This window comes from Ammodytes marinus (assembly GCF_949987685.1).
Source record: "Ammodytes marinus genome assembly, chromosome: 20".
Lineage (NCBI taxonomy): Eukaryota > Metazoa > Chordata > Actinopteri > Uranoscopiformes > Ammodytidae > Ammodytes > Ammodytes marinus.
This window is the reverse complement of record NC_137224.1, coordinates 9,598,985-9,621,938: the sequence shown is the minus strand read 5'-3', so window position 1 is coordinate 9,621,938 and position 22,954 is coordinate 9,598,985. Positions and strand designations below refer to the sequence as shown.

General features: G+C 39.8%; 1 protein-coding gene across 1 annotated transcript in view; it reads right to left on the bottom strand.

Annotated features, from left to right (window-relative positions):
• Positions 1-540: 540 nt before the first annotated feature.
• LOC307267422 (zinc finger protein 385C-like) overlaps positions 541-22,954 on the bottom strand; it is a gene marked incomplete at both ends in the record, with an annotated part of 34,281 nt that continues 11,867 nt past the window's right edge. Inside the window, 7 exons of the mRNA XM_080049742.1 lie at positions 541-771; positions 1,302-1,400; positions 1,525-1,727; positions 1,876-2,256; positions 4,758-4,953; positions 9,218-9,325; positions 10,737-10,891. Coding sequence (XP_079905868.1) covers positions 541-771; positions 1,302-1,400; positions 1,525-1,727; positions 1,876-2,256; positions 4,758-4,953; positions 9,218-9,325; positions 10,737-10,891 — 1,373 coding nt within the window. The remainder of the gene's footprint in view (positions 772-1,301; positions 1,401-1,524; positions 1,728-1,875; positions 2,257-4,757; positions 4,954-9,217; positions 9,326-10,736; positions 10,892-22,954) is intronic.

The following is a 22,954-nucleotide window of genomic DNA, read 5'->3' as shown; positions in this document are numbered from 1 at the left end:
AGTTTAATAGGACATTAACACAATCTGGATTTTCTAGATTTAGATTTGTTTATGAAAATTAAAGCAAAAATGAAGTATTTAATTGTACTTTTTCTTCCCGAGTACAACAAGAAAGCTATCAAACTGAAATCATTTTGGCAACAAACACTTTGCAACATTTACACACCCTAGTGTATAAGTCTATAAATGTCTTATAAATAACTCTACAAGATGCTTGTCATTATGGCTTCCAGAGGGGGGACCTAGGGAACATGCACCCAACAGTAAGTTGAAGGTAAACAGCTGATGGTCCTCCCATTTTTAAGAGGGCCGGGACTGTGCTGAAACCTTAAGCCATGCCAAGGCATTGTGGATGATGTTCTTACGACTTGAGCTTTACAAATTTGACGTGCTGATATGCCGTACTCGCGGTTGCTGCATACTGTCCTGGTGCCCCTCAGGGTGCTTTGTCCTCACTGGGCCAAGATACCTATGCTAGTCCAGCTTTGGCTGGGTTAGGTCCACTGTATTGTAGGTCATCCAGCCTAGCTTGGCTCATTGCTAATAAGGGGAAAAGATAATAGGTGTGTGTGTGGCCCTCAGAGGACCTGGGGCAGGTCTGAAGAGTGTGGGGCTGATCAGGGGGCACTGGAGGAAGGCTGCAGGACCTGGCTGTAGCCGCAGTGCCAAGGGGCCGGACGCCATGGCGCACAAGGCAGCTGGATTGAGATGGCTGGTCAGGAACCCTGCCGGCAGGGCCTTGGATAGCTGCTTCTGCAGAGCCAGTTTAGTCTGGAACCAAAGACAGAGACATGTTCAGTCAGAACAAGGCTAGAGTCTTATAGTCAACGATTCTGGAGAATGTGTGTTGTCAAAATAACAATTTGTCAGAATCAGTTAATATCTCCTCAGGATCCGATACCTGTACTGTGTGAGTGCTGAAAAATATGTGAATACAAATTCTAGGTTCTGTAAACAGGCATGTTATAGCTACAATGGGCCCCTTTGTTTATACCCTTGTTTACATACCAGTTAACAGAGTCTTGGCTGTGTATTAACAGCAGATTATTTTCAGCACACACACAGTACGTACAGGTATCATGGGGAAATATTCGCTGATTTTGACAAAAGGTGATTTTGACAAAAAGCTTTCTCCAGAATCGCAGACTCCACCTTTAAGCCACGCTAGCAGCTCATGCTAGTTATATTTTGTATCAACAACCAGGCAGAGCTTACGATTTGCATCTGAGTATGTGTATTGTGTATGTTCTTTAATGTTTATGTGAGATGAAGACAAAAACAAAAAAAGTGTGTGTTCTTACCGCTAACACTGCATTTGTGTGTAGCTTGTTATAGGGGGTGAATTTCACCTGGACATGCTTCCCAGCCAAACGCTCTTTGTGCCTCCTGCTGTTCATGTGCTAAAGGGGAACAGTGAGAAACAGAGCAGTGATTAATTTCTTGTGGATCACAAAGGTTTTAGTTTTGATATAGTTGTCAATTGTTTATAAGGTAGGTAGTCACATCTGTTATATAAGTAAATACCTGCTTGAGCTGCGTGTCTGAGTTGACGGACACCTGGCACATTTCACAGTGAAAGGACTGACTCGACACACTCACAACCGCTCTGGTCTGGCTGCCTATTCGCTGCTTAATTCGGCAGGTGGGCCTGGGCAATGATGTCATCTTGACCCTGCGTTGGGACTGGCTACTGCTGTGACCATCAATCATCTGTTTGTGCTTTGAGCCTGTTTTCAGAATCATAGGGAAACAACACAATGATCATTTATAAATAATTTTTTTTTTGTAACATTATCATGTAATTTGCCAAACAAGGATCAAATGGCAAATTGCTTACACATGTTGAATATGAGACATATATGTAGTAGGACATACCAGCACAGTGTGCATCCAACTGGGAGCTGGAATTGACCGTCACTTTGCACGTAGGACAGTGGAAAAGTTCTTTTCTGTTGCTCTTAGCCTCCTTAGTCTCTTCCACCTTCATCATCTCCTCCTCCTCGTCACCTTTCGCACAGCACCCATGAGTGTCGTAGGGTGGTGCAGAATCGGTGGCAGAACAGCACCCTTCCACAAGTGGACTGTCTGAAGGTACGTCAGGAAGCTGAGGGCCAGGGGAGGTTTGTGGGGACAGCTGAGGAGAGCGCAGCGAGGAGTCTGTGGATGGAGGCAGTGAAGAAGTGGGGACCAGCAGCGAGCGCCCCTGGCCATTTTCTGGTTGCTGCTGCTGTGCAGATTGGGAGGATGTACTTGGGCCTGTGCACATATGGATGAACAAGGAAGTTGCACTATTAGCCCATTCATAACATTTCATAATTTTGAATAAAACATACCAATAAATGCATTTATTATAATTTCTATATATAACATACGTCCGAATCATCTATCTTTGAACTATTCTTCATACTACAGGTGACTATAAAAAGTAAATTTTGCATGCAGAAGGCACACAACTGGTTCCTACGTTTACTAATTTATTTCATCATAACATCGCGCCTTGAAATTGTTTATATATCCATTTCATCACAGGTGATTTTCACAGGGAGGCTCAGTCGATGTAACTTTCCGCTGTGGATTGTTGCTGGTCAGAATCGACAAAAAAGCATTCTGATTTCCACACTAAAAGTTACCACTGGATGTAAGTAGGGCATACTGGTATTTTTCTGCATGTTGTATTTGACCACATGTATTGGGACATCCTAAATCTTGTTCGACCATACTAAATAGCAGGGAATTGGAACGCATGAATAGTTTTTAAGCTCAAAGCATTTTAATATTTTCTAGGTTAATGATTAACATTGAATTTTATTTATTTCTGCTCTAACAGCTGTTATTGACTTGGGCACCGAACTGCAGCATACAATTGCCAACGTGAATTCTACACAAAACAAGACATTAATGTACTGTCTTTCATATTATCTTATTACACTTTTACTTATCTTTTTCATCCGACTCTTTTCTGCTCTGTCATTGCTCTTTCATTTTTAAAAATGTTCTCTCTTTCTCTCGCAATTTCAATCCATCTTTCCCTCTGTCTCTGTCATTTGTTCTCTTTCGCTGCTCTGTCACCATCAATCAACAACCATGGCAACCGCTGAATGTAACAAGCTTATCATTGTGTGGTTAGAGGCAAATTGATAGGGGCTGGGAGAAAATGGGAGGGGGGAGATCAATATTGAAAAGGAAAGCAAGACAGAGTATAGAAAAGAGAGACGGTGACAAATGACTGAAAGGGAGTAGAAGACAGCAGAGTTGTTCCTTTTACAGCATTCGATCTTGTAGGCAATGTTGCTGAAGTTCTTAAAAGCAATCACATTAAGAATAAGGAAAGGGTCCTGGGCTGAAGCTACCAATAGGGACACTTGTGTATTTTCTTGTGGGAATTTGGAGATTTTATGGAACTAAAATGCAGTTTACACATATAACAAAGTTGTACATGGTGTGCCAATACCCGTTCTTTTCAGACACAATTACAATATAAAGTGACAAGCAAGATCATGTGATGACGGACAGTAAGAGCACATCTTCATTTTCGTGGATATAATAATGTCATTGAACTTTAAAGAAAAGGGTTGGATAGAGTGCGATATAAATTGCAAATTAAGTTTATACCTCAGAACCTAATGGACCTAGTCTTCAGACGTTCATTCTCAGCATAACTTTAAAGACCGAATTTTCACATTGCTTTAGAACGCACACCCTCTTCTGTCTTGTATAATCTCCTGCATAGGCACTAAAGTACAAAACATCTTGCAAAACTATTTTTCAAACCTGGCTTATCTTTAGAGGGGAAACTGTTAGTCAATTGATTGAAGAAAAGAAAAGCAGACTTAATTGGCAGCGGTTTTCCATTGGACTTATCAGTTGGGTGTTTTAATTAAGCAAAGGGTATACGGACAGAGAGTTTCGAATACTCTGCACGTTGTTAAGCCTCTTGAGGCAAATTGTTATTTTCGATATTGGGCTGTATAAAACAACTTATCTTAACTTGACAAAAATGACAAATATATATTTACTGCTGTTTGACTGCTGGTCGGACAAAAGAAGACAAATGGAGACATCACAACTGGTAATTGTACATTTTTCAGTTTGTTGTTATATTTCATAGACTAAACAATTTATTGAATTTGTTTTGATTTGTATGAATCCAAGAGAAAATTAAAAATATAATAAATATATCTATACCTACACCTACATACATATCTACAATGTGAATCTTAAAAAACACCGCAATAAGAAAGATATTTGCTTACACTTTTGTGTATTGACTGGCAATACTGCTGATGGCTACAAACATGTGAAGGCTATATGAAACAGTATGTATGGGGTGGTTTTCCCTACCTCAACCTCTCCACTCTTTTAATCGACCACTGATTAATCTGCTTTTGAGAATAAAAAATAAGTGGGTGCTCCTCATCCTGACATGCCCTTTAGCAATGTTACTTTAGTTGAGCAAGAAACTGCGAGTGGGAGGTATGTTAAGCCACTAACTGGTTTACAACTAAAATCAAGATCAAAGAAAGTAATGCCACTACATCCCTCTTCAGATATGTTCTTTAAGTGCTTTGAGGCTTCTCATCTTGTAGCATGTCTCTTCCTGATGGGCGTAATTAGCTATCTTGACTGAGCTAATGTTAGCAGGACAGGTAATAGCAGGTCATTAGCCATTCTGAGTGGCAGTCTCCACCAATTATTACCACTAATTACTCAAGAGTTTGGAAAGAGAGGGGTGCCTTTTAAAAAAGAAAGATTTATACCCGTTATGTCTTTCAAATGTGAGTCTGTGGAGGACATTGCTGCTGCTCCTCCTCCCATCATCCCCCTCTCTCGCTCTCTGTCTTTTCTCGCCGCGGCGGATGGACTGTGTCCGTTCTTCTGCCGGTTCCTGTGCGTCTCCAGGGCTTTCAGCTTGCGAGCGTGTTTGTGACCCTTGTAGTGGGCCTCTGCCTGGGTCTGATCATGACACAGACACACACACACACACACACACACACACACACACACACACACACACACACACACACACACACACACACACACACACACACACACACACACACACACAAATACAGGCAAACGAGCAAAACAAACAAGAGAACAAAGTCAGTGTACAGTACATGAACCGAATCACTGACATGATTAAATTAGTGAAGGACAGCGTGAAATCGGTGCAATGTAATCTCTCCATCTGTCCTATCTCTTTGAGTTCACATGCTTCCATGGAGTTATTCCGTGATTGAGCATTTGACTCGGAGGAAGAGCCACATCACCATTTTAATCATGATCGTCATCATGGTTGTGCAAAAGAAAATTAGCATTGCATGGACTCGCGGCATCTCATGAGCATCCTCCCATTGCTCATCTTTGCCCTGATTCGTTCTGACACCAAATTGCCCAGTGTCTGTTATTCTGCTGCACTAAAAGGTTCTCTGTGCCTTTCCTCTGCGAAGGAGAAAAAACACATTTGCGGCCATGCGACACAACAGATGCATCCAGATTTGGGATCCCAAAGTGGCTCTGGATGGCTGTAGATAAGGCAAGACGACGTGCCCCACACAGATGAAGATATCAGCTTCCAGCGAGCAGAATCAACAGTGAAACACAAAACAGCTGAAGCAAAAACACCTTGATCTGGTAATCCATACAACACATACATCACGTTTATACAAATCATATGCACCACTTTGCTGATTACTTTGTTTTGCATTTATTTTCAACACCAAAATGCGGTTTATCTACACAACAAACGCTATTGTGTTTAATATTCAGTAAAATGTTGTTAGATAAAGTCAAAGTGAAACGTATGCTAATATACATGTGTAATAGTTGTTGTTTGATACTGAATTGAAATGTTAACTCATGCAGATAAATAAAGTAAAATAAAACTCATTAACCGCAGACATTTTGAATCTTCTTAGTATGAAAAGCACATGTGTTACTGACAACATTGACACTGGCTGGCGCCATTCAAGTGTCCCAGTTTGATGGAACACAGCCTTATTAATTGTATCATTTAGAAGTCAGCTTTTCCTACTGTGTCATGTCAGAAGTTTCCTCTGCGAAATAAAGGCTTATAACCTACTGAGAAGCTCAAACAGCCTCAGTAAACCATCAATGACTTCATGTCTGCCAAGTCTAGCAGAAGTCATAAAGGGTAAGTATTGTGATATTTTTGGATAGTTCTTATTGTCAACAAATCCTATGAAAAGACAAACAATATATATTATCTGATCTTATTAAGAAGTATTGTCTAATAATAATATGTCATTTGTCCAAAAACGATTAGAAATACTCAAACAGTAAGGTTACCATGGGTCAAAGTGTGTGGTATAGGGAATACAGGGCAGAGCAAAGGGTGTACGACCCCTTTGGCTACGTTGAATGTCAGCGCACACTTTAGCATTCAGCGTGATTTCTCCAACCGAGTCACAGGGATGGACTTGCTCCAATCTGCATACTACAGAGTGTATAGCATGAGTTCACTATGTTTCACCATAGTAACTTTAAGGGTGTATTCACACATGCCGTGTTTAGTTCGGTTGAAACGAACTCAGATGCACTTCTGCCTTCGGTGCGCATCTTTCAGGCAGGTGTGAATACAGCAATCGCACTCGGGTGCGGACCAAACAAACGCTCCGAGACCCAGCTGAAGAGGTAGTCTCGATGCGTTTCCAAACGCACTCTGCTGCAGTTCGTTTGTGGTGTGAATTTGTTCGGACTCGATCCGACCCAAATGCAGGAGGCACTGTGCCTTTTCTTTCTTTTCTTTTTTAATAAATAGCCGTCAGCTTCACATTATGGGAAAGTGTTGTTGTCACCATTATTAGGAAGATTAGTTGTGGTTTGACCGGGAGCCCAGAACAATATAAATGCTGAATGTGTTCAGCGATCAGATGAAGGAGAGGGGAGCGTCTCTCGCACAGTGCCAACAGGTTCACGCTGCGCAAGAAGTGTGTGTTTTTATTTTGCTTCCCATGTACGGGACCGTCAATACTATCCCCGTGTCAGTTTGGAGCTGAACTGCGCCGACCCAGCTGATACACAGCTTAATCAACTGAGTGTCAGCTTGAGCCTATTCTTCTCGCGTGACGCGCATCCAGCACCAAAAATACAGTAAAAATGATGTTTCACATCGTAGGCTACAAGCCACATAACGTGGCATTGACATAAGGCTACACATTATGACCATATGAAACAACAATAATTTGATGTTTTTCCTCTTTATTTATAGGTTAGATGTAGGCCCTTTTATTATTTTTAGCCCCATATTATATCAATGATATATATTTCGCAGTTTAAACTTCGTGCTTCCTGTTTCTCTCCACCCCAGAATGTCTGTCCAATGAATGAATGACCTCAGATCACGTGTGGTTTTGCTTCGTAATGCTGGTTCACTTGCAAAAGGGGCAATATGAAAGTGGACCACACCAAACAAAAAAAATCAAAACTCTATTTGGTCTGGACCAAAGCAAGTGCACTAGCGGACTTTCCCAGTGTGAATACACCCTAAGAGAGAATAACAGGTAGAATAAGTGTCCCAGGACTGCACAACAAAGAGCCTCTGTTAAAGACGCATGAAGGAGGAGACGGTCATGACTGCTTGGCCTCTGCTCACCCTGATTCAAGCAGCTTTACACACTCTCACACCACTGATGCCCCAAACTCTTCATAAACTGTCACTGAGCAACAACAACTATCCTGCACAATAAGGGCAACAACAAACAAGTATCATGTGTGATCCTTCAGGCTTGAATCGCTCATGCTTTTTTTACAGTGAGTTTCGAGGCCCTTTAAAGGAATAATATGAGAAGTATTTTCCTCTTCTATGCACACCCATGTCACATAATATATAGATTTCATTTTCACAGTCATTCATCTTTGTCTTCCTGCCTAACAAACAGCTCCAGTTTTTTATTTTTTATAGTCAGGGCAATAACAACACGCGCTACTGTAGAAGAAAAGAATGGCTGTAATGATTTTGTTCCTATGAGCAAGTAAATACCAAACTACTGAATTCATAGCATTGAACAATGTGGATATACTTACACTGTATGTGGATAGCATTCCCCTCTTTACAATATCAATTTTTTGAAATTTCTCTATTGGTCAAACTAAGTGATAAAATATCTTCATCTGATCATATCAATGAAAACATGGAGGATGCTTTAATTAAAAAATTCTGAATAACAGAGTACTTTGAAAATCCCTTTTTGTATCAAACAATATGGCTGTAGATTCATGATAACCATTAATTTAACTTGGCATAGCAAGCTGGAGTACGAAAGAAAGAATTAGGAAGGACTGTAAAAATGGAACCTATTGTACAGAGGTGATTATAAAATATGAAAAGACTTGCAATATTAGAAACTATTCCTTTATTCAAATTCCCGACGCTCACGTCAAGCCCCTTGTTAAGGACCTGGTACCTGCCTGTAACCTGGCATCCAACTCCTGGGTCAACCAGCACTCTCTCAGCTCAGCTGCAGGTGACACAGAGGGGAGGAGGAGAAAGCCTGTTAGCTAGAAAACAGACTCCTCACAATATCAGTGTATGTCCAAAAGAATAGTGCAGAGAGAGTGAGAGAGAGAGAGAGAGAGAGAGAGAGAAATAGACAGATAGATCATGAAAGAGACAGATGAGGAAGTATGGGTAGTGTAGTTATAGCTTGCGCCAAATGTCCAGCAGCTTCCTTCAAGATTCACAATTCACACAGAGAAGAGACATTGACAGTCCGTCCAAGTTCCTCCTAACAATATAAATGCAAATATGTATAAATAAAGTCAAGGGGGAGCGGGAAGCAAATGGATACGAATAGTGGAGGTGTGATAAGGACCAGACCTAACTGAAGCCAGTGGTAGATTCAAACACTGGAAGCTGTAGGAATAAACCGATTGGACTGATAAGAAGAATAGCCTGCTCCAAGGTTGTTTTTATGCCAAATGTGAAATGTTTTGCAAATACAGAGCTTATTAAGACATATTAAGAAAGAATGAGTAATTGCTTTGTGTTTTATAGAATAAATGTTGTTATGAAAAACATGAAGAGAATCAGAAGATCTCAACGGGAAGAAAATGTTAATCCAACCCAGGTCAACAGATATTTTTCCACCATCCTACAATCTTCTTTTGAGTGTATCTTTTCTTCATAATATAAATCCAATTTAACCAAATACAAAGCACAAAGAAAGCCCTGCATTTTTTTCATCTTCTGACTTACAGTGGAATTGAAGCGCAGATGACAGATGTTACAGGAGATGATGGGTTTCTTCCTGGGCGGAGCCACGCCAAAGGTGTGGTTGATCACTGCTTTCTGCACTGGATCCATCTACCGGGTGAAAAACACACACAAACACAAACATGTTGTCCCATCTAATAATACTCAGAGAGAAGCACTTATATGAACTACCACAGTGAACAAATACTTTCACTCAAATTTTTTTGATACCTAAAGTACAAAAACAATAACAAAAAAATACATCCCATTTAATATGTTGATTATATTTTGCATTATTATATGATTACTAGTGCAGAGCCAGCTCGTGTGCCAGTGCCACCGTTTGAACTTTGATGCACGTCTATTAGCGTTGTTACAGTAGCAGCGCACTGTGGCAACAAAGTCTGGCTGGCCTGTAAGGGTTTTCTACAGCAGCTTTCTACAGAACCGCTGAGCCAAACAATTCCACACTTGCACTGCACTTCCCTTGGGTCCTCAGCAATACACCCACCAAGTGTGAAGGTGATTGGATGAACGTTTGGCAAAATATTAAAAGGATAGACAGACATACTGTATGTACACACACACACACACACACACACACACACACACACACACACACACACACACACACACACACACACACACACACACACACACACACTTCACCGCTGTGATTGTGATACGCGTCTAATCACCCTGTAACAGTAGTGGAGCAATTTATTGAGTTTTCGCAGTTTTTCTATAGAACTGCTGATCCAAAAAACTTCACTGAAATATTTCCTTTACTGTCAATAAAAGGACTAATGTAGAAAATCCTGTTGTGCTGAGAGAAATACAGAATGCTTCCTGTAACTCCCTCTCTGATGTTCAAACAAAGATTTCATTAGTGAAGGGAGATTCTTTTGAAGTCAAAGGATTGTCTTGAAATAGACATGTACTCTTTAAAGTTTAAGGACAGAATGCAAGTGTAAAAGAAAAACAGTCCTGAATTTACATTTTTTAAATAACCCTTTTTGTTGACTTCCTCTGTTACTGTAACATTTGTACAGTGCAGCTGTTTTAGTCATATTTTTAGCATTAGGTCTCAGACAGAAATTGTTTCCCAGCGTACCACATGCCAGAGACATTTACTGTAACACATTCCTCTGACTTGTCTCATTAAGGGTTAAAGCTAAATGTAGACTAAATAAAGTCTGCTGCTTCATTTAGAGCCAGACAAAAAATGTAAGTGTGTGTGTGTGTGTGTGTGTGTGTGTGTGTGTGTGTGTGTGTGTGTGCGTTTGTGTGTGTGCGTTTGTGTATAGTATAATGTATATCTTGTGGGCATGTCTGCATTTTAAAGAAGTGCTTTGGACAGTAAACAGATGATAGAAAACAGGAACACCATCACAAAATAGCATTTCCTTAGATGTGGAGAAAAGCATGTTAAAATGTTGCGGCTGTAATCAGTTCACAATTGCACACTGTAGCCTCTCGTGTGAGTGTATCTCAGATGAGATGTGAAATGACATCATCTTACTGCGCTGAAGTTGGGGAAGAGGCTGAGGGGAGAGGAGCTGTTGACCCTTAACGGAAGGAAGTGCTCCAGCTGGGCATGAGTCTGCAGCTGGAGGGGTCGACCAGGCAGGGGTAGGGAGCCCAGGAGAGGGTGGCCATGGCTCTGGGAGAGGGCACCTATACAGCCAGAAAGGATTACATTTGAGTATGCAATTTCACCCTCTTTCATTTGAGGGCCAACATCCTCAGACACACACACATGGATAAAGACAGAGTTCAGCAAAATGGCACAGTAGATCAAAACCTCAAGACCCATTACCAAAGTGAAAGATGCACTCGGTAAAGCTTTAATGACTTGGGTAATAGCAGGGGATAAATGATGAGAGGGGTTACGTGGCCTTTTCCCTGCTTTACAAGTCCATGGTTTATCTTGACAAATGTCCCTGGCCTTTAAACACAGCACTAGTTTGAGTAACTGGATGGTTTAAAAAAAATCTTTTTTAGTGCGCTGTAGTCTTTTTGTTTGCTATTTTTCGGTCTTCTTGCATACATAACTTTAGCTCTGTAGTGTTTGTTTTGAAGAAGCCCACAGGAATTTCACTATCACAATTTGCTCCGAGATCTCCTTCCACATGACCTGTCATCTCAACACGCTAGATTTTGGACGGGCCCTACAGTATATGCTTTCAGACGGCTCTTGCTTTAAACAGCAACCCCAGGCACTGACCTTTGTCTACACCCAGAGAAAACATTAGTGCGCTCACATTAAAATGCACAGTGTCTTGGCATGTTGATTACAGGAAGTTTGTATGCTCACAGTTCTGAGGTCTATGAAGTTAAAAGGTCATCTGTAAATAACAGACATACTATACTATATACTCCAGCCTTGTACATACATTTATGGATTCCAAAAAAAAACCAATCATGTTGCAAACAGCTGTCTTGTTCTCCATTTGAAAGCCAGAGCTCAACATGGTATGTTTGTTAAATGTGTGGTTAATGAGGGTAGAGCATTGGCTGTTAGGAGGAAACTTCTGCATTCAAAGCCTAAATGAACTGTTGAAGCCAGTGGTATTAAAATACCAGATTAGGGTGAGCAGATTACTGAACAATTTTGGAAAGATAAATTAGAAACCCATAATGTAAAGGTTATAAGAATAAGAAAAAAATAAGAACCATTAAAATCAAGAAACTTGTATTACATGAATTACAAAATGTATCATCAAGTGCACTGTTCATGAACACCTGGACATTTTCTCTAAATGCTGCGGAGAGTTAAGTCAGTCCTAAAGTTGTTACTTCATATAAAAGAAAGAAGAAGCCTTATTCGAAACATGGACAGATGTAGCAGACAAATGGTGGGGGTGGGGGGGAGGGGGTACAACCTTTGCAGATTCAACACATGCTCACACTAAGGAATCTTTTGAAGAGTAAAGTAGAGGGAATACTTAAGACCGCCATGATGTTAGGAGCCACACTTTTTTTTTTTTTTTAAGTTTTGAAAATGTTCCATGCAGGTGACCCCGGCATTTACTATAGGCAACGACTGATAGAGCAGCAGCAGGAGAAGTAACACACCACAAAACTATCCACAAATACACGAAACCAACAAAAGACTACCTCCCCTCCGCTTATCAACAGACAAATCCAGAACAACAGTGAGGGATTAACCTCAGACCAGCACTGGATCGCATTCTCAAACCAGAAAGAGACTAAACTGTCTGTCTGGAACACTGAATAATAGCAAACACAAAGAAAAGTAAATTTTTCATCCGATTCAAAGGCATGGCTTGAATAGAAAATTGGCAGTTGTATCTTTTCTACAGCCACGAATATCATCACAGGCAAAATATAGAGAGAGGGCAAACCAGTCCTGTCTTATTATTGATATGTGAAAGAAACTAAAATTCAGTACGCTGTAATTTTGGAATAAAATAAAGGAATAATATTACTGAAAAACATCCAAAAGTGGCATAGACAATGCTCAATGTAACTATTGATCAACCCAATGATGTCAAGCTGTGTTACAATTTAATCTTTATTGAATATACAGTGCATATATTAATCATTGTCTTATATATGTTCACACATGTTTAATCTGTTTTTGTGATTTGATGGGCACTCAGGGATACTATGTCGTATTAAAGGGAGGGATTAAAGCAGATTATTACTGTTTATTTGATCCTGCATGTGTAATGCGCTCAACACATCTCCCAGGAAAAAACACACAGTGGTAACATGTGTTTAGCAGTTCGATTTTGTTTTTGAGGAATTCCAATTTCATTTAAATGCTACCACTGATGCCTATAATGCGCGTTTAAATACATTACACCCAATCAAGAGTGAATGACAAGAGCAGCGAGAAATCAGCGATTACGAAAGACAGACACAGATAGACAACCATGGGCTGATGAGAGACTGCTCTAGGCCAATGTGCCTAATCTGCCTGTCAATGTGACTTTTGGGGACGTTGATTCCCTCTCCTACACAAATGAGAAATTAAGCCTATTAATCTCCTACTATGCATGTATTCACTGAACACAGTGGGGCAAGACGTTTAATTAACTGAGTTTTGCGCCGAACAAACCAGATGCTGCCATCATCTGCGAGTTTGTACAACATGTGAGGGGACTTTCCCTTTCAAGTTTGCCTGTCTCGTTTACATCGAGAGAGAGAGAGAGAGAGAGAGAGAGAGAGAGAGAGAGAGAGAGAGAGAGAGAGAGAGAGAGAGAGAGAGAGAGAGAGAGAGAGAGAGAGAGAGAGAGTCGCAGAAGAAGGGCTCTGGAGTTGGGGTTATATTCTTTTTAAAGCAATCATGCTGGGAATGTGTTAACCAGCACTAGGCCTTGATTCGTTTTTATAAACAGTCACTCATCACAACTTCATAAGCTAACTAATGAACTCAAATACTTTAACCGGGTGGATGGGGGGAGGGGGGGGCACTGACAGGAAAACAACCACACAGTTGATCTATTTTGCTGTTCGTGCAGTGTTGAATGTGTGGAACCCCCCTGAAGTGACTCCTAACCTTTGTTTTGGTTTTTAACAGATTTTCCAGTTTGAAGCAGAGACGGTTGGATACTTACAGTACATCTGAAAATGTATTTGTACAGTATTTAGTTTGTTGATGCTGGCCTCTTTGAGGAACAGACAGCGCTGGCGATGTGAAACAACAAATATATTACATTGTGATGCAGACAGCAGAGAAACTACAAAAAAAAACTGTTCCTGCTCGATAATCTGTTTTCATTTTCTATTTCTGCTCAGGAAGATAGCTTCTTCTTCATGGAGGCTGGGAGTGTAGGTCACACAGCAGCAAACCTTCCCCTACTGAGAAAGGGATAAAAGATTATGAGCTGCAGAAATTAAAGCACCTTGAAGAAAACTGGGGAGGAAAGCTTAATCTCTATTATTTCCCAGATTAGTCTCGGGGTGACTCAACATCATAGCAATCTCAGAGGGAAGAAAATGGCATCTTTTCATGGAGGATGAAAAGAAAACAGGGGGATGAGCGGCTTTCAAAGCGGCGAATCAGAGCGAAAGCATCAGAGGAAAAGGCAGCGTTTGCTCCTTTCATGGTGAATGCATTTCCCGGGATCATCTATCTCTCAGGCTCTCATTCCGTCTTCAGACTAAACCAACATGGCGGCGGTTTGGAGGCACGCTGTCGTTTCTGACACCTTCCAACATCCTCATGGGCTTCCTTCTTTTGGTATTATTAACACTTTGAGACATTAGCGACAGAATTAAGGCCATTTCTACATTTCACTGAAGTTAATGTGAAAAAGCAAAAAAAGAGAATTGCTTCAATTCAAATCAAAAATCTAAATATGTTAAATGAATGATGCATTACTGTAGACTGGTTTAAGAATTTTCAGTCCGTGTGACAAACAGACATTGTGGTGTATCTATAGCAATACATACTGTAATGCAGATGGAAAACTGGAGGATAATTCACATTATTTTGCTTGTGATGGTGTATTAATCAAACTGTTGAAGGTGATATACATACATTAGACATATATTCTCAGTTCAAAATCGATTTGGCTTGACCAACATGTTTGGGCTTTAGATTGTCTTCAATGAAAAAAAAAGCACTGAATGTAAAATGTATTTGGTTTTTTAGGAGATTTTTTCTTCTTCTTGTAAGCTAATATGGAAGCTACTGTCAACAGATGATTGTAATATCAGTGAAAAGAGTTCAACAGAACTAACTGTGATTTCAATAAAACGCCACAGTCATAGTGGAATTTTGTAAGGTTTCCAGCTCCATTCCTTTAGGGCCGTGCTGAGTTCCAACCGGATTCACATCATGTCAAACACAATCTGTGTTTTAGGAATTACTGTATGTCCTTCTTTTTGAAACCACAAATCTGGTAATGTGTTTATATAATATCTGGGTGTCGACATCAGGGCATCTACACACCATAAATCTGAGTTATTTTTGCATTTTAACTTGTGTTAATCTGCTAGATATTAGCACTGACTACTGCTCATACTTTCCAGACACTATATTTTATAACTCACTCTTGTTAATGCTTAATATTCAAAACTACCATTATTAGAAAACACTGTATAATGAGTATTTTGGGTACTCGGAATATTGTGCTACTACCGCTGATATTTCAAAATTGAGTATTAAAATCAAAGCATTAGAAAACCTAATAAACTAACAGAACTCCCAGCCATGTAAGAATTACTTGAATAAACTCTTATGAAGGCTGCCATCTATACAACACTTCTCATTCGCATAATTGAGCTGTCAAACATCAAGTCAAGGTGTATTCTGTAGATGCAGACCAGAAGGCCCCACTTAATTCTATAAAAATCTTTCACTAACAGATTTATTTATATTTGCAGAACAGCACTCAGTCATAACAAATGTTTTAACAAAATAGGCAGGATTTAGCACTGGGTAATGCTAAAAAGTGCTGTTTTTTTTGTTGCTGCCTGCAAAACACATAGTCAAATAATGAAAATTGAATGGTATGTTTTCCACTCCATAATAGCATGAGGCACACAGCTTTCTGAGTCATAAAACAGAAGTGATTAGTGGCACTGCGCTTTTCGCAGTAATGATGATGCCATTCATTGCTTACACAACAGGCCGAAAACTAGGCATTCATGATGAGCTCGGGAGGATGAATTAGCATCCATTAAAACTACCATTGACAGCTCCGCTTAACTCCCTCCACTGGAAACACAACGGTGGAGAGTGAAGGCTTAATTTTCACGATGGCTTAAAATGCTACCCCCGCATTGCACTGTGTGGTCTTTAAATAAATCATCTTTATTGTGACAAAGTACATTTAGGCCACGACTGGAGGCCAACAGGCAGATTCTCCCGCTGACTGTCACTGTCTATTTCAATGCACACAGCCGCAGCTGGGAGAGCCAGCGGCGTACATGAGAATTTCTACCTGCAGGGCACCATCAAGGCCAGATCAGGCTCCCAGTGGTAATCCGTCCTACTTTCAACTGGAGTGCTGTGCGCCCATTTTCACCCCAGGGTCCGTAAACTCCTATTGAATTTTCTCAAGGTGAAATACAGGACGGGTGTCCTCTGGTTCAAAGTCAAGGGACAACGGGATTACATTGCAAAGATAGAACACTTTCTACAGCAGCTTTTTAATGTCCACACATGAAAATTCCAACAAAACAAATCAACACAGTGACACATTCATCCACAATAGCAATTTAGCTAGAAAATATAATGCATTTCTTTAACCAGAACTCTACGGGGGTGCTTGCTGAGACCTTTTATTTACAGTATTTCAAAGAGATTATATATTTAGTGTTAATACTGGCTGGCACTTAGTTCAATGACTGCCCTGTCTGATATTTCAGGAACGTAATATTCTTGGTATGTTCTGGGGGAAGCACTATTTGAGTTATTCCCGCAATGATCTTCAATTTCCATATTTTGTTTATATGGAGAAGACTTTGTCTTTTGAAAACTGGTAAACATAAAAATCTAATTCAATGCACATGATGTACTCGGCGGTCAACGTTTTTGATTCTGATAAGTTTTTGCACCGTGGCCATAAAGGATAAACAAACACAGGGAGATAACGGTGATCTGCTGGGAAATAAGCATGAATGTACTATCAGCCCGGCTCAGATAGAGAAGTGTTTGCTGTGTTGTGGTGTGTTTTGTTTCCTTTACCGACTCTCTGCCCTTCCACAGCGTTCCGCACGTCTGGATCAGGCACACTTAAAATAAACTGCCACCATCTGCTTGAGTTGAGATAAGCCCGAGTCCAATCAAACCCTCTGAATAGCAGTCAGCAGATGTGTAGCACATACTTATTGATATTTAAAGTCTGTCGCAGCTTTAACCGCCCCGTGAACTTAGTAATTAGCAGCTTTTCTGTCTCAACGCTCTTCTCTGGCTGTCTGCCTATGTGTTGGAGTGAGTTTGAAGGATCCTACATTACTTCAGAGATGAGAATCACAGTAAATCTGCTTACTGGTGCACCGTAAGAGATGTTTATCAGGGATACATTAAAGAAAACAATCTGGTATCAGCAAACTCATTTCACTCATATGTTCTGAAGGTTCTCTCTGCTTTGGCCTGTTTTTTTGAAAGACAATGTTTGCCAAATTTGAAATTCGGAAAGTTAAGTGACCAACTGTTTTGAGAGCAGCTAGGCACGGCATTGTAAAGTGGTATGCATGGGGACGGTTTAAGAGTACAATTCAGCAATTTAATCAAGTGTTCTCCCCCAAAAACACATGTATCTGTGCGGCAATAGTAAGCCTGAATCATATTGGTTTGAAAAACCCATCTTAAAGTGTAAAGGTTGTGTAATCTAACCTTAATCATGAATACATCTTGTATTTGCAGTCAATATTTTTGGGCAATGTCATGTTTTCTCCTGGCCGCTGCATACTTTGGCAGATTTGCATTTTCTGCTTGAATTTCGAGGCACGTCCCCGGATTTGGAGAGCACAATATTTTCATTTAAGTCAGTCAGCATTTCAGCAAATACTTAAATGTAAAAGCTTTTTGCTGACAGGAAGTGTACTGTGTGTGTGTGTGTGTGTGTGTGTGTGTGTGTGTGTGTGTGGTCAAGGGCGCATCTTAAACTGAAGCATGTGCAATATTTGAGCCATTTAAGAATTTCTGTCACAATTGACCTCAATCGTTTGTCACCACTCCAAAGAGAGATTCACTCTCAAGAAAACAGCAGCAGATCATGCACAGTCTCTAGCAGGAGGTGGAAATACTGCAGTGCCAGCTTCATGCATGTCAAAAGTTAGAAAGGCTCCTGGCTGTTCCACATGGAAGGAGCAGTTTCTGAAGGAACCATTGTACTTTTCCTCACAGTTTAAGTAGACAGCGGGGGTCACACAGAGCCACAAGCTAACGACTCCTGTTTGAAGGACAGGGAAGGTGGATCATTGCCCTTTGATTGTGATTATGTACAGACTTGGGGGCCTGATTGTGGCACTGGCAAAAATGGTCACCAAAAAAATCCTCAAACGAACATATGAAGGTAAAAAACAAAGTAAATAAATAACACAATTAGACTTAAAGTGATACACGGTCAATGTGTTCATAGTGCCGGTAGCACTGCTCTCTACTCTTCTAGTTTGTCTGAGCAGAATTAGAGAAAGACAAAGAAAATGGAAAGACACAAGTTGACATAAATTCCCTTTGGATGGCACAGTTAGACATGTCTTGGACAAGACATGGAAGAATATTCCTGGGGCTTTATGAATCTGCGTCATAACAAATAGAGGAACATAGAGGAAAAAGGTTAGAGACTGGAGGGAAATAACTAATAATAGTCTCTGGCAAGCTCTGAGATCAGACAGAGGCTAAGCAGAACTCAAACACACAAAAAGACACACAGGTTGCGTTTCGAATCGCATACTTTCTACTATATAGTATGTAGAAAATTTAGGATGTCCCGATTCTTGTGGCCAGATTTAGGATGGTTAGAAGTACCCGGATGTCCTACTTCATGCGGCCAAGATTGTTAGTATTGAAAAGTGCATCCTATTTGGGCGATTCTGACCCACAAGCCAGTGCGCACGTGAAGTGACGTCACATCGACGAAGCCTCCATATGAAAACAAACGGGGATGCGACGGATATAAAAGCAAGAGGCAAGATCAAGGCGCAATGTTATGATGAAATAAGAGAGTAAAGTATGTCCCAATAGTATGCCTACTGCATCCTAACTAGATTCTTTTTATCGTCGGATGTAGTATGTAGAATAGAAAAAAGAAAGAGTATGCGATTCGGAACGCAACCACTACCAAGCACAAGGTTGGTGCGTCCGTTGCTATAGCTAGCACAGCTTATCCAAATAGCCATGAACTTGGTGGATGTTGGTAATTCTGAAATAACAGCAAAAAAAAATGTGAACAGCTTGAATCAGGCTGACATAATACCTAAAATAGTCTGTGTAATAAAAATAAAAATAAATGTTTTAGCTGTATCAGTAGCTGTGTATCTGAATCTTATGGCAGTGGGGGCGGGACCTGATAAGCCTTTGGCTTCTCCTGCCAAGTAATATGTGTGAATATGCAAAGAGAAAATTATGTATTGTGTGTAATTGTCCGGAAGAATAATAATAAATAATAAATAAATAAACACATTGATGTGTCTAGACTCTATTGAGAGCGAATAAAGTATTAACCAGTCATTTGTGTAACATCAGCTAGTGTTGTACAGTGAAAATGGTCCCTTAGATTATTCAAGAACAGTACAATCATATGTCTTCTACATTACTTCATCACTGGCAGACTTATCAGTTCTGATTTGCATCTGCAGCAACGTGTAAGGCTACACTATTTTTTACCTGTATTTACACTTTAGGGTGACACGTTAATGGTTTCATGGATATCCATTATAGGGCAGTGTCGGCCATCTGACTGTAGTGATGGACTGTCGGATATGAGGGGTCAGGGTGAAAGGGGCAGAAGGCCTGGGAGCTCATAGTTAAAACCCTGTCCTAGTTTTGCCCAGTCGACAGAAAACTGTCTCTATGTATCTACTCTGCATCTACATCATACTGTGCTCTGTGTTGTCAAAGTCCCCCTAGTCCTTAAAGGTACAAATCCAATGTGCTTTCAAATTCAGCAGCAGATATCTGGTTACCAGATATCTTGAAGCTGCATGGGCTCTTGGCAAATCCATAATGTCATGTGTCTAAACCATTAAAACTACTGAATGTAGTTTGCCTTGGCATGCAGCTCCATTCCCATGCAGGACACATTTGAAAAAAAACATGTGCCCTCATTTTGATGCCGGGTCTGAGTCACTCTAAATGTTACATGTACAACAAGAAGTTTAATATAATTGTGAAGAGGAACCATCTGAAATGTAATGTAATGTCCTCTTAAGTGACAGAAATTGTGTCATTACCTATCAGACTAATCGAATGAACACTGTCAACACTTTACAATGACTGATTGGTGCTGTCAGTCTCTGTTAGCACGTCTGTTCAGGTTTTGACTTAAACGTCTTCAGCAACAGCCTAAAATGTGGAACAACATATACAAAATTAGAAAGGGTGCTATATTTATCCATTCAGATTGTTTGCATACTGTATTGATATACGTTCAAATGCAAATACAGAGTACTACTGTATATACAGTACAAGTACAAGAAATGTTTATTACCCTGAAAGGATGCTGCAAAAGAGACATAGCTAAGGAATCTAGCTTAATAGAAGGATGATGGAGGATGTAAATATTATTGTTGGGAATACACATTTGCCATCAAGGTTCAATCCCCAATTCATGCTAAGATGTTCAAGTGAACCTTCTATTTTGGTTCATGTACAGCAGTGCAAAAGTGTGCAAAGGTCTGGTTGAAGGTGCATAGAATGGAGGGTGTGGTGATTAATAAAAATGCCCTCAGCCAGTCGCATTACAGGTGTCATAGCTCTGAAACAGCTCAGCTAATCATAGTGAAGCATGACGACAGCAGCTCAACAAATGAAGAATTGGAAATTGGCTCCTCCAGTAAATCCTATTGTTGTCTGGATGGTGCAGAGCAAAACAATGTGAACACACAACACTATATATCTGCAGCTAGAGGCAAAAACAACGGGATTTTTTTGTGCAATTAAAGGCCTACTTCACCGGTTTGAATATGAAGGTGTATTGAATTCTGAGATCCTATGTAGTATAAATGTGCAAAAAAAAAAATAATCGGTTCATCCTAGCCTGAGAAAAGGCAGAAAGAGTGTTTTTTTGTAACCCTATATTAATCTTACTGTGACATCACAGTAAGATAAATATAGGGTTAAAAAAAAATTACTTTGTAAATATTACTGTGATGTCACAGTAGGAGAAATCACAGTAATATTTACAAAGTAAGGTTTTTTTTTTAACCCTATATTCATCTTACTGTGATGTCACAGTAAGATTAATATAGGGTTAAAAAAACACTCTTTCTGCCTTTTCTCAGGCTAGGATGAACCAATTTCATTTTTTTTGCACATTTATACTACATAGGATCTCCGAATTCAATACACCTTCATATTCAAACCGGTGAAGTAGGCCTTTAAATGAGGATGCGTTACTAAAGTCAAAAACACTTTGGTTAATTTGATCGTACTGATCGGAACAAGTACTAGTCATAATTCTAATATGTTTCATGTAAACAGATACTGTTTTATGTGTGTTTGCTCCAGGTATGTAGTTTAGTGAAACAATCACTAAATTGCGAGCTGAGTGAAATTGTACCAGTAACAGACATCATTTTGAGACGTCCATTTTCCGTGTCTAAAACACATTTTCCACCAAAACAGCAACAACTCAGTTTGAACTGCCTCATTTGAAAGAACCTCTGCTCACTCCTGCACAATTGTACAGCTCTTCATTTTAAATAACAGACATAGGCTATGCACATGTTATCTATCAGATTTTCAACGTTCTATCGATATTTTTGAGTTTATTTTACTTATCTTCTCTATGTTTATTTTATGCACCAACATACCAAGGTGAATTTCGCATATGTGTACACTTTTATTAAAATCGCTCAGTATGCCTTTAACGCCAAGCTAATGATGGTGGTTTCAGATACCGCTGAGACACTGATCAATTAAAATGCTTTCACTAGCACAAGGCACTGATTCAAACTTCAGAAGCCTAATTAAATTTGTTCTCAAAGATAATCTGCATTATCAGTATTGCAATTTAAACCATACTGTGTTATGCTCATTACCCTAAAATTAGATTAATGAGTCATTGACGCTACTGGATAGTGAATTTGAGCCCGGAACAGGAAGTCCCATCCTAAAACATTTTTAAACATGCTATTGTGCTCCTGGTGTGCTGTAATATAAGGGTTTTATTCAATGCATTCGGGCAAAACACTGGCAATAGAATGCTAACAATTACAACATGCTCCTCCAATTTCCACAGTGCTACATATAATTCTATGTTTGCTACACTTAAGCAAAAGACGCAGAGAGAAATATAAATCTCAAAGCTGAGGAATGTGTTCTTTATTCTAGGTTTTTTTCAGACATCACTGCATCTCTCGCATGTCATACTGAACAGAGAATGAGAATTACATTACATTACATAGGCTTCACTGCAGCCTCAAAACGGAGCTCTTGAAGAGGGGTGGGGACAGCTGCAGCATGGCCACCAGGCAAAACTCTACAGCTATCTCCTCTCAAACTGTTTCCCTTTGATCTCTCTAATCTGCCATTTAGAGAAGAAAGCATCCAGAGCTGCCACGTAGACACTTCTTAGTATTTCTATCAGGGCACATACACATACAGCACAGTGTGTATAAGCTACTTAAATATATATATATATAACAATATGTTTATGTATACACCACATTTAAACCTACGCTTAAGGTTAAATATATCATCATACACAAACATTTATCTAGGGTTGTAACTAAAGATACTCTTTTTCAATCAGATTATGATCCTGATTTCTTGTAAAATCAGGGTATATCATTCAATTGTTTTCTTCAACAAAACGACTAAGAAATAGTAAAAATCAGCTCATCACAAATTCCCAAAGGTCGGAGTGACAACCAAAAGATAACCAAAATAGATGCAAAAAAACATTTTCTGTTGACCTATTAATAGATTCAGCTTACATATAACCATACTAAACTATTGTTAACTCTTTACTTAGCCTTCATTTATCTAGAGGTTAAACTACGAACTTGAGACTAGTAAATTGTCTACATGTATTGCAAACGTGTGCTGTTAAGATGGCAAAACTACTGAGTAGACCTTTTCTTTAAAACATC